This window comes from Bactrocera tryoni, chromosome 3 (assembly GCF_016617805.1).
Source record: "Bactrocera tryoni isolate S06 chromosome 3, CSIRO_BtryS06_freeze2, whole genome shotgun sequence".
Taxonomy (NCBI): Eukaryota; Metazoa; Arthropoda; class Insecta; order Diptera; family Tephritidae; genus Bactrocera; species Bactrocera tryoni.
The window spans coordinates 66,604,856-66,617,978 of NC_052501.1; the positions used below are offsets into that span (position 1 = coordinate 66,604,856).

The following is a 13,123-nucleotide window of genomic DNA, read 5'->3' on the forward strand; positions in this document are numbered from 1 at the left end:
CGTATTGCAGAAAGCCACCGCGTTAATTGGTCTAGCATATGATTTTATGTCTAGCGCCTAAAACCATATTGAGGCCGGATACATTATAACTGATCTCATTACTTTAGCTATTAACCTCTATTTGCCATCATTCTAGATAAAGTATTCTAGATTTTATTTGCTTTACTTGTCGTATTTTATTAAGTTTGAGTCTTGAGTTCACTATTACACCAAGGAACTTCAACTGTGGCTGTGAAATAATGTCACATTCCCTTATGGGGAGCGATATTTTTCTTTAATTTTCCTGAGGCTTATGAGCAAGGCTTCTGTTTTCTGCTCAGTCAACTCTTGATTCATGGTAGCAAACCATCGGCGCAAGCCATTAATGCAGTCAATGCATTTGATCCTGAGGTCATTCAGATGTCTAGCCACTGCTAGAACTATGAGGTCATTCGCATATGCGATTGTTTGTACATTTTTGGTTGCGGTATTCTTATCACCGCGACGTACATTAGATTTCATAGTAATGGGCCCAAAACCGAGCCTTGCAGTACACCACTGAATACAGTATAACTCTGAATACCCTCGTCTGTGTCGAATAACAATCTCCTATTTTGAAAAGCTCATTATAATATTTATCAAATAATGAGAAATGGGACCTTTCCATCTTTTCGCAGTTATTAAACAGTATCAACTACTTCTCTAAGTGCATTAATAGTGAACTTTTTTTTTATAAAGCCATATTTTCCCTCTGATAATCCGCCGGCTTTTGGATAGCTAACCAAGCGGTTTCTTACAATGCTTTCGTGTCGAGTATGCACAGAGGTCGATATAATGAAGGTTTCTAGTGGCTTATTTGGTTTTAAGAGTAGAACCAGACGCTATACCTTCCACAGGTCGGGAAGCACTTCTTCTTCGCGAGCTGCTTTAATTATTACGCCTTTTAATTTGATTTCAACAATAAAATATTATTAAAAACTATTTAAATTAAACAAAGTTAAAAATTAACCTTCAACTCGGCCACTGAACCAGATTCTGTGCCAGATTTAATATTTATATTGGTAACAATAAAGTGAATTTACTATTAAATGCTGGTACATAATATGACCAGCATTTTACACGCATATTCATCAATATATTGAACTGCCTGTTCTTAAAAAGTATAACCATACAAATGCTATAAATATTGTATCGAAAAACTATCAATCATTGAACTCAAAAAAATATTAATCCCTAGCTGATATTTTAGAAGGCTGAGTGCCAGTCAAGTGCTAATATCATATAATACATCAAAATCCACAAAGATTAGTCATAAAAATTAAAAGCAACAATAAAACGTAAAACAAATCAAACTAAAGAAAATAACCGATCTTTAGCAACGCCATTGATTTAATGTTGTATTGTTTTTGTTGCTTCTGCAAAAACAAACATTTAATTATTTTCTTACAGCTAGGCGCTCTCTTAAGTGAAGAGATTATAAGCACTGAGCAACGCTTGTTACTCAGCCTCTATTTATTATATGAAAAGCATTGCCTACATTTAGGCGCTGTTGTTAGAAAAACTGTTATGCCCATGACATACTGTCTGCAAATACTTAGTCGCTAACTAATTTACTTTTCTCTACCTATCTCTTCCCTCTAGGACAAATTGCTGAGCAAACTGGAGGAAAGCGAACCGGATCCGCCAACCTCGCAAGAGGATGAATGTGTTATCTGCATAAATGCGCGGGCGACCATGCAAACATCACCATGCGGCCATCGTGTCGTCTGTCGTCGCTGCTTTGTCAAGACAATACAAAGTGCCGTAGCACAGCGACTGCTGCCACTGCGCTGTGTCATCTGTCGTGCGCGTGTGAATCGCCTCACCTCCAGCTCGGGCACTTGGCGCATACAAGAGTCGGCGAGCAGCTATTCCATGGGTGCCAAAAGTTGGGCTTCCGCCGGTGTCGGTGCAGGTGGTGTGCACGCCTCGGCCAGTTCCTATTCGATGGGCGATGCGCATAGCGGCCACCATGCCTTCCAGCCACATCCCGCGCTGCATGGTCGCTATCCGCGCAGTCCGAATGGTGGCGGTCGTGTTGCACAATCGGATAGCTTGTATTCGATGAGTTCGACGGGTTCGTCGTCACTGTCGGGTGTCTCACATATGTCCGCCTACTCTAAAACGTCTTCCATTTCGAGTGGTCTCTGTTCACCCGCCTCACCCATATCACCGTCTGCCATGTCAGCGTATACACAGACACCGGTGCTGAATAATCATTTGGCGCCACCCGGCGCATCGACTTCACATGGTACGCTCACGTTATCGCCTTCCGGTTCATCCGTTTCAGGTTCGCTCTCGCCACGTGATGATCACCATCATTCCCATTCACATTCGGGTGGTTGTCCGGCGGGCTGTTCGGGTGCTATACCACGGAAGCCACTCAATTCTTTGAGTAATTCTTCGTCGAGCGGTTCGAGTATTAGCAGCTGCAGCAGTTTTCCGCCCGCGACGCATACTTATCCCGGTCGTCGTTATACCAAGGGACGACTGACGGATCTACAAAATAGACTGCCACCAATTAAGGAGTTTCGCAGTCCAGCCAAAGTGCCACATCCTTCGCCAGTTCACATCAGCAATCCACGTTTTCGGTGCGTATTCATGTTAACTTTTCAAAATTTATAACAACAATTTTTATATTCTCTTATTTACAGTTATTCTTCTTACACCAAATCCTCATCGAGTGCGCACGAAATTGCTCCCTTGCTGTGCGAACCGCCTTCACCACCCAAAAGACCCATGAACATACTGGCGGCCTCTGCTTCAACTAATGGCTTATGTCCACCGCCGTTAAAGGCTGGTGGCACTGCCAAAATTAGTCCTCTGGTGTCGAAGAACTCCCTGCCAAAGAATGCCTACACTTTGGGTAATAAAGATAAGAAGACGCCAATAAATAGTACCAGCGGCAATTCCGCCAAAGTGAATGGGAAGCTTTCAAGCACAACAACAAACAACAGTAATAGTAAGAAGGTGAATTACGATGCTAACGGTAATAGCGTTTCATTGGCGTCAACACCTGTACCGAAATCGTCTGCGTCGAACCAAAATAGCAATAATAAATCGTATTCAGCACCAACCTCCCGCTCCAACTCTTCCAACCGAAGTTTTCCACTATTCTCCAATACCAATAGCAATCACAGTAAGTTCAAAAATTGTGGGTTGTAGACACTCAAATATTCTATTCCATTTTAACGGATGTGGCACTCGAAGTATGTAAGTCAAATAAGTTTCATTCAATTATTCGATGTTACCATCAGACAATCTGGATACTTTTAAATACTGGATACTTGGTTATTTTCAATTGAAACGAAAAATCTGGCCTTCCTTTTGCATTTTCATTTTGATCTATCTTCTCTCACCTTACTATTTTATCGATGTTCATTTCGCTGCCGGATTCAAATTCTTAAGTCTATTGTGTATACCAACAACTTTGGAATTCCAGGACTATAATACCCACAAAAGAGCGATTGAGTTTTCTTAATCTTATAGAAGTTTAAGCACATAAACCACAAGCCTCTGTTAAAATCGCGTCCAGAACCCATGACTTCTGACCTAATCTCAAGCCACTGCTTCTATTATTATGGTTTTTTTGGCTCGTTTTGCATAAACGCTCTTACTGCTGATTTCTCTTCTTTTTGAACTTAACCAATTACATGATCTTTAAAAATTTCTCCAAACCTAAACACTTATCCACTGTTCTTTTCCATTTTTAATTATAAGGCATCGTAATCAAGCTCTAAAAGTAAGATTTTGTATATCTTTTTAATTATCCTTTTGGGCACAGTACACTTTCATGAACAACTGTGAAAACGGCGCTGAAATGAGTATTCAACATGGTACGAGTACAATGTGAATCCTATACCAAACGAACTAAAGACTTTTAAATATAAAGAGAAGGTTCTCATACTACACTTATATTTCCATCTTCCAAGTTTTCCAAGCAAATATTTTTATCACTGGTTTATTTTCTGTATGAAGTACTCGTACTATATGATTATTGTAAAGAGGATCATCCTTAAAGTTAACGGATTTTTCAATAGGAATGCTACAAATATAGGGACAGCAAACAGCGTTTTTTCCCGTTCTTTTGACATTTATCTTCAGTGAGATTTGCCATTTCATCATGGAAAGATATACGATCCAACAACGAGTCGAAAAAATTAATATTAACTACCGAAATTCGGAGTCAGTGGTCTCAACTTTAAGAGCGCTACGTCCAATTTATGGTCGTCATAATCGTCCTGTCAGATCAACAATCGATCGTCTAGTGGAAAAATTTCAATGCACAGGCACAGCACAAAATGTTCCCGTTCCAGTGAGATAAAGAAGTGTCCGTAGTGCTGCCGCTAGCGCATCAATTGAGGAGGACCCAAATCAGTCTCTCACACGTCGTTCTCAAGCGTTGAGCATCTCTGTGACGATGTTGTGGCGAGTTTTACGAAAAGATCTTGGCCTACATCCTTACAAAATCAAATTGTCGCAAGAACTGAAGCTGCTCGACCACCACAATAGTCCTATCTTCGTGAATTGGGCTGAGCACCAACTTGAAAATCTTCCAGATTTGCATCGAAAAATCATCTTCCGCGATGAGGCTCTTTTCTGACTAAATGGCTTTGTCAATAAGCAAAATGTGCGTTATTGGTCAGACAGCAACCCACCGGTACTGCATGAGTCACCATTGCATTGCATTGGTTTGGTCCGGTTCATGGGTCGGCGGCGTCATTATTCCTTACTTCATCCATGATGACCAATACCCTCAAGTTACTGTGAATGGGAATTGCTACCGCTCAATAATAACCGAATTTTTTTGGACCGAGTTGGGTGATATGGTCTTGGACAATATGTGGTTCTAACAAGATGGTGCCACAAGTCACACAGCGAATATCACAATCGATTTATTGAAAACCAAGTTTGGTGAAAGTGTTATCTCACGAAATAGCCCAGTCAATTGGACGCCTCGGTCTTGCGATTTGACGCCGTTAGACTATTTCTTGTTTGGTTACGTTAAGTCTATGGTTTATGTTCTATATATACAGGGTTTGTCCTGAAATTAATAGGACTGAGTCGATTTAAAAATATTTATGGAACCAATTGTTACAATTCTTAAAAAACTTTCAGAATAGACTCCTTCTGCGTCGATACATCGCTGCCAGCGCGATTTTCAAGCATTGAAGGCGCCACGAAAGGCATTCTCCGGAAGAGCCTTAAGAGCCGAGGTGCATGCTGCTTGGATCCCCTCTGTCGTCTCAAAATGCTTGCCTTTCATCGGCATTTTCAGGCAAGGAAACAAAAAAAGTCCGGGGGCCATATCTGAACTGTAGGGCGGCTGCGGGGGCGTTGTAATAACGTTTAGGTAGCTGTTCACAAGTAAGGCGGTGTGAGCCAGGGCGTTGCCGTGGTGCGCCTTCCAATCGGCTGCTATGTCTTGTCGGACCCGATTGACCCTTCGCTTGAGTCTCTTGCAGGAGGAACAAATTCATGGTAGACGATGCCTTTGATGTCAAAATTCTTCATTCTTCCCTTTTTTAGGCGAGTAGACCCCGGCGTTTGCCGCTCGGAGGATTGCCTCTTCGTCTCGGGATTATATTCAAAAATTAATGACTCATCATCTGTGATTACGTTATTCAAAAATTAGGGGCCACTTTCACACATGTTCAAATTTTTTTGGCACACTTCCACCTCTGCTCTAACAAACGTTGCATTTTCAGCTTGCACCACTCACAGAAACACGTCACGCGAAAATATTTGTCCTGACTCTTCAGGTGCTCAGAGACTCAGCTGACCACCCGCTCGTTCATTAGCTAGGAGCGCCCCCTACCGAATCCAGTCGGTGAACGCATGCTCCAAAGTACAGTCGCGGCGAAAGAAAATCAGTCCTATTACTTTCCAGACAAACCCTGTAATAGCATCAAATTTCGTTCACAGGAATAAAGAATCCCATTGATATCCCATACCGTTTTTGTAGCGTTCTTATTGAAACCCCTGTAATATAAATATACTAATTTCATCTCTCCGTCTCTGTTTTGCCATTGAACTCGATACGTTCCAGAATGTCTCGAGTTCACACTGTCTTTCGATCTGTCACTCTTCAGAAAGTTTTTCAACTATCTACAAAACAAAAGTGTAATATCCCTTATCAGGAAACTTTTAAATAGTAGAGTAATTTCCATCACCGCCTCTAATTACATGTGATGACAGATAATTTGAATAATTTCCGCACACTCTTCAACTCATCTTCATTCTATATACATACATACATATACCATATACGAGTACATTTCTTTGTTCTCTTTTGTTTCACATTTTGTAGAGGAGAAAGCCGACAATAAGAAGAATGAATCTATGGAGCGTAAGAAGAAGGAGGAGAAACTTAAAATGAAAGCGGAAAAGGAAGCGAGAAAGGTGGGTGTACGTGAACGTGACGCTACAGCGACGACACGAACTAACGGTGTTTGTAAAGATGAACATAGCAAAAATACTAAGCAAAATATTATAAAAAATGTTGGTGGTGATGATGATGATGATGATTATGAGGATGATGATAAAGATGAAGACGATGCACATAACGTCGATGGTGGTCGTAATGGTGGTGGTGTTGGTGTCGGTGGTGGGTTATTATGCTTGTATGGTGGTTTGGCTGCCTGGAAAGTAATGTCGGTAATTGGTCTATCACACACAGCTTGCATTTTCATTGTTGAGTTGCTCTTATTTTTTCACTTTATCTTTCTACCTTCCACTTTTCCTTCAACGTTGTTGTATTCTTTCCGTTATTTTAATGCACCGTTATGTAGATTTTAAAATTTCGTGTGAAATAGCTCTACATTTACTACATGTTTGGTGTTTATAATAAGGTAGCAACTTTAATAGGTATAAATATACTCAATACCTAATATACTTTTGGTGCCAAAAATAATAAGGTTAGGCGTGCTTTATGAGCAAGAGTTTCATTTGTTAAAAGCTCGTCGTTGTTTGTTCGTTAATTCTTGACCAAAAACAATACTGTAACGAGCCTCTTCAACTAATTGCCAACATTACAAACCCGAAAATTCTTAGATTACTTCAAGAGGACTACAAAAACTAATCCCACGACGAGTATTATCATGATTCCAATATAACCATATTGTTTTAAATCCATGACTATCATCATATTTTCCCCATAATGGGCTTCTTCGCCTGCGACAGGCAACAATAACCTTCTATTCCAACACGAAAAAGATTCTTTGTTTCAAAAGTAAGGATCACCTCTTTCAAGTCTTTTATAGTTTTGTGGTTCTTCAGTTTAACCAAATAATTATCGAAGATCAGTGTTAAAATCTGAAAAGGACTATTACTTGGTGGAAGCAATTTCCGTCTAAGACTAAAGTTTCTTTTAACTCTCAGTGACCCGATAACAAGCAATATCCTATTTTTATATTTACAGCATTAAAAAAATAGTCGTCTACCAATGAATCAAACCCAGGAAAACAAGTTTAACAAAAAACTAAGTTGAACTGGTTTGCCATTTAGTATTTATAAAGAGATTTCGGTCCTTCATCTTCGTTTTTATAATCAAGTTTACAACAGCGTCAGTAGTTCTTCCTATTCGCTGTTTGGTGCCATGTGGAGATTATAAATGCTTCGTCTGCTTCCTCCGACGGGTACTGTGACGAATTCTCTCAGAGCTGGGATGTTTTCATCCACTTTTTCGACATGACCTAGCCAGCGTAGCCGCGGTCTTGCCCTAGTTCACCACCTCGAACGACTCGAAGAGGTGCTTCGCAATCCTGACGGAGTTTTTTGTATTGCTCAACATCAATTTATACAGCCGTATTTGTTTTTCGGGAATACCGAATTCAGACATTCAGACATAGCGGCATAAAAGTAGCTCCTCTTCATGGTGTCAAAACCAGCCTTGAAATCGTGTCGGTCCTCTTTTCAAACTTTGGCGCACGGTGAATTTCTTGTCAGTTGTTGATTTTTCAGACCCAAAGCTACACTGATAACGTCCAATCAGTTTGTTGACGGTGAGCTTTAATCCTTCACACAATGCGCTCGATAGAACCTTATTACGATGTTGAGGAGGCTCATCCCTCCTAGGTAGTTGGCGCAGATTGTGTGGTCTCCCTTTTTTGTAGATTAGGCAGAATACACTTAAATTCCAATGATCAGACATGTCTTCGTCCGACCATATTTAACAAAGAAGCTGATACATGCTCCTTATCAGTTCTTCGACGCCGTATTTAAGTAGCTCGGTCCCGCTGTTTTGTAGTTCTTTACAAGGGTAATTGCTATTCGAACTTCTTCATGGTCGTGCAATGCACCATCTCTTAGTATTATGCTTTCGCTGCCATTCAGCAGGCCGGAGAAGTGTTCCCTCCATATTTTAGAGCTCTCAGAGAGCAGAAGAGTAAGTCGACTAGAAAATCGTTCGACTATCTGTTGTGATTGTAGTGTCTCGTCGTCGAACCTTCCTTTGTGTTTGGGTCCTTAAGATATTTAAATTTTACTCTATACCCATTACGTATTATTTAATAATCTTATTTTCCCAATTTATTTGTTTTATATTTATTCCCACATAAATGTTTTTAGCCTGTTTTAAAGCTATTTTCTATCTCTTCCTCTTTCTGCCTTTTTATAATTCTAACAAAATACTTTTAATTTCACAAAGTAGGTTTAAAGGAAGTAATCTATCTGAAGCACTTTATTAGCATTTTACCGTGATTACTCTATGTCTATATATTCTGTTAACTTTAGTGGTCATTTTACGTTTTTTTGCTGTCATTGTTCTCAACTCTTTTTTAACGTTCACAATTTTTCATAATTTTTTCTCCATTCTCCTCTCTCTTTAACTAGTCTCAATTCATGCCAATTTTACGTTTATTTTTAAATTTTACTAAAACTTAATTGCTCATTCATTTCTTAATATAGCCGCGTGTTGTTGCCTTTCGTTTGCTCAATCGTATGCCATTTTATTGTTGTTTATTATATTCAGCAGCAGTTCATTGTTTTTTAGTGCTCGCTTTAAATGTGTGTTGGGAGCTCCTTCTCTCCCGCATATCCTTTGATTTATTTACGTGCTTTTGTATCCGACAACAACCGCCACAAAATGTGCCACACACCCACACATTATCAAATATCATAGCTAACAGGAAGTGCGCCCGATGTTGCCGTGTATGCTTGTATGACTGTTGGAAAGGACAAATAGGCGTAAAGCCACATGCACCGCATACACAGAGTTGCTTTTGTTTGATATTCAAAACTTTATAGTTTTCTATGTGTAGCATGTCGCATGCATTACAACAACTTCACGACAACAATACTCGTACAACAATGCTTGAGTGGCTGAATGAATGTGTGTGAATGAACGTACAATGGCTAATTGGCTCACATACGAAACAGTTACAACAATAGAAAACTTTTAACAACAACCAACAACAATAATATAAAGTTTTCACGTTCTATATATATAGAGTAGTCATATTTTTTTCTAATAATTAACTATTTAATTACACATACGATAATAACTAGCAATTAGGAATTATTTGTGTGTAAACAGAGTTCGTTGGCAGATGAAGTTTTTTTTTTTTTGAAAACATAAATATACATATATATTTCTTTAACAGTTCAGTATATATTCTTATAATTACTTAGCTAGCTAACGTAATTTTTTTGTGCCGTATTCATTACACTGAGGTTCTAAGCGTTAAAGTTACTACTTTCAAGTAGATAATTACTATGTAATTTGCGCTCATACGACTCATTACCGCTACCGTAGCAAAAAGTAATCGTTTTTCTCTCTTCCCTTTGTTGTTTATAACTCACATTTTGCAGGAAGAGAAGCGTCTCGCCAAGGAAGAGGAACGTTTAGCGAAGCTGATTGCTAAGGAAGAGAAGAAGAAGGGCAAAAAGGAAGCCAAGGAACTACTCATCGCAAATGATGGCAACTGCAAGAAGTGAGGTTATGAAATGCTAATGTCAGACGGCAAGGGAGCTATAAAAAATATTAAAGAAATGTTACTTACACATTCCGACAAAAAGCTGCTTAAAAATATACATAGAATAACGCGAAGCAACACTAAACAACAATAAAAAGTGCAATTATGGGCTGAAAAGACTCAAGTGTAGACAAAATGTACTTGTTTTCATGCGAAAAGTTATCAATTGGTACTAAAATATACTAAATTGCTTGCAATTATTACGAAATTGTGTATTAAAAGAGCTGAAACGAACGTGGAACATGCATGTAACTAAGTTATATACTAAAATGTTTAAAGGTCATCTGAACGTACTCAATACTGTACTACATACAATAGGTAGGGAATTACATGCAAAAGATACTAAATTCTGTACCAAAATCGTGAACTAAAACCACAAATTTGAATGCAGAATGTAGCAAAGTACTAAATGCTATGTCAACAGTACTAAATTTTGTACTACAATTACTAAAACCCACGTTAAAGTGCGAATTACACACATTAGTTATCAAAAATCATTTCAATACGTACTGAATGAATTTAAGTACTAAATTTTGTACTAAAATAACCACATTAAAGTGCATTCCAATACGTACTGAATGAAATGAAGTACTAAATTTTGTACTAAAATTACCAATAACCACATTAAAGTGCGTTCCAATATGTACTAGGCAAATGAAGTACTAAATTTTGTACTAAAAGTAATAACTGGTATGTGAAAGTACAAAATTACGTATGCACTAAACATGTACCATAATTACTACATTTTGCGGAAAAGTCCTGAAATAGCGAACTGTTTCGTACTAAATAAACTGAATTAAATACAAAAAATACTAATTTGTAACAATAAGATTCTAAAATAATAAATTTTCAAAACATCACCGAACATAAACTTAGAACCACTCTACTACTGTGGACAAAAAATTGTAAGACTTTTCAAACCTTCTGCGTCGATATATACTTTTTCTAGATTGGTATGACTTCAGTGTAGTATGTGCTAAACGTCACATCAGAATAATCATTAGTGCTTAAAATATTATTCTTTAATGGTGTAGACACCGCTTACGCGGGTATAGCCGAGTATACAAAAACACGCCTTCCTTTAGCAATTTGGCGCCAATTCGAGATACAAAGTGCAGACAAGTCTTTCTGCACCTGATCTCTATAACGAAGTGGAGGTCCTTCTCTTCCTCTCCTTCTCCCGGCGTGTCCTGCGTCGTATAGTCTCTGAGCTAAAGTATTTTCGTCCATTCAGAGCACAAGACCTAGCCAGCGTAGCCACTGTCTTTTAATTCGCTGAACTATGTCAACATCGTCGTATACCCCATACAGCTCATAGTTCCATCGAATGCGATATTCGTCGTGGCCAAAGGACCATAAGCATTTCTCTCGAAAACTCGTAACGTCAACTCATCAGATGTTGTCATCGTCCATGCCTCTGCACCATATAGCAGGACGGGAATAATGAGTGACCTATAGAGTTTCTCTTTGTTCGTCGAGAGAGAACTTTGCTTCTCAATTGCCTACCTAGTCCGAGGTAGCACCTGTTGGCAAGAGTTCACCACAAGACCCATTTGCTTCGCTTCCTTATCTATTCTGGAGAAAGCAGATCCAACGGCACGATTGTTAAGGTCATTGATATCAAAATCGTCGGCATACGGCAGCAGCTGTACATTCTTATAGAAGATAGTACCTGCTCGATTAAGTTTTGCAGCTCGAATTATTATCTCCAGCAGTAGATTGAAGAACTCGCACGGCAGGGAGTCGCCTTGTCTGAAACCTCGTTTGTTATCGGACGGCTCGGAGGGTTCCTTCCAGCCGGGCAGCGGCATCTTCCCAATTAAAGGACCGGACATTCCAGATGCATACCCTGAAATCGTAATCCTTAATACGTTTACCATGGTCGCCATCAAAAGGGGGTTTCCTATTTGAGGCTGTTAATTAGTTTTCATGGGGGGCGTTTTTTACATGGCGGGTCTCAAACCCAGCGCACAATCCTGAGTAGGGATAGTTTGTCTTCTCACTTTGGCTCGCCTTCGAACGGATGTTCTTTGGCTATCCAGAGTAAGCTTTGTCAAAGATCAGAAGTCGTGAACTTCTTGAGCCATATGTAAAAGAATCGTTCCTGACCACTTCCAAATGAATGGCGATCAGAGAACTTTCCTTACTAGCGTACGTATACATGACTCCATTCTCCAAAAAAAGGCAGACGATCAATCGTCCGAATATCGTGGCTAAGGGGATCCGAAGCCGAAAAAACCACGTCAAAGCAGGTCTAAAATCAGGGTTTTGTTGACAGTTTTCTTCAACTATCCAGGTGTGGTGCAATGCTATTAATAAAAATAGGCCAGAATCGCCAAAGTTTCAGCCAATATCGTGCCGCAAACTCAATCGACCGTTCCGGGAAAACCGTTTTGAGACCATTGCAGACATTATACGTGAATCGCTACGCTCATTGAAGGCTATTCCGGAAATTGACTTTAACAGCTGTTTCGAGGACTGGAAAAAACTTTGACACAAGTTTATTGAAGACAAGGGGGATTACTTGGAGGGGGCGTCATAAATCTTAAAACACAAATTAAGGGTTTTAAAATTATAATAAAAGTCTTACTATTTTTTGCTCATAGTTGTATAGTATGAGGCCAGAAAATTTCACGAACATTAGCAATAGTACTAAATTACAAGCAAGAAAATTCTAAATTCCATTGCGTACAAGAAAACTAAAGTAAATGTAAAAATAGCGAAATATGAGCAAGATTATAAAGAATCAGATAGTCTAGAATAAATTCATTCAAGTATTTATTTACAAATTAAAAGTACATAAAGGCAAATCACACTAAAAACAACAGCTCGTACTAAACTGTAAATGATTAGTACGAAATTACATGAAAATTATTATGTTTCAAACCTGAAGTATAAAAATTGCATGCAAAAGTGCCGAAATGCCATATACAAATGCAAAACTGCACGCAGCAAGTACTTAAATCACAAAAAAGGTACCCAATTACACACAAAAAGTACTAAATTACTGTGAGGTTATGCAAATGGTACCGAGCTGCTGGCGAAAAATACTAATTGCATGCAACTAGTACTAAAAGGTATGTACTAAAAGCACATACTGAACGCTACGCACTACTCTAAAGCAACTCTGA

The 13,123-nt window shown here is 39.0% G+C and overlaps 1 protein-coding gene across 5 annotated transcripts in view; it reads left to right on the forward strand.

The window, feature by feature from the left end:
* Nucleotides 1–11,145, forward strand: part of LOC120771379 (flocculation protein FLO11) — a 153,763-nt gene extending 142,618 nt beyond the window's left edge. For 3 of the 5 annotated variants that reach the window (XM_040099343.1, XM_040099344.1, XM_040099342.1), the window contains 4 exons: nucleotides 1,621–2,609; nucleotides 2,673–3,157; nucleotides 6,329–6,675; nucleotides 9,829–11,145. In XM_040099343.1, coding sequence (XP_039955277.1) covers nucleotides 1,621–2,609; nucleotides 2,673–3,157; nucleotides 6,329–6,675; nucleotides 9,829–9,954 — 1,947 coding nt within the window. In that variant the 3' untranslated portion in view covers nucleotides 9,955–11,145. Of the gene's footprint in view, nucleotides 1–1,620; nucleotides 2,610–2,672; nucleotides 3,158–6,328; nucleotides 6,676–8,665; nucleotides 8,681–9,828 lie in introns of those variants that run through there. The other 2 variants (XM_040099346.1, XM_040099345.1) reach the window with 2 other exon arrangements.
* The last annotated feature ends 1,978 nt before the right edge of the window (nucleotides 11,146–13,123 follow it).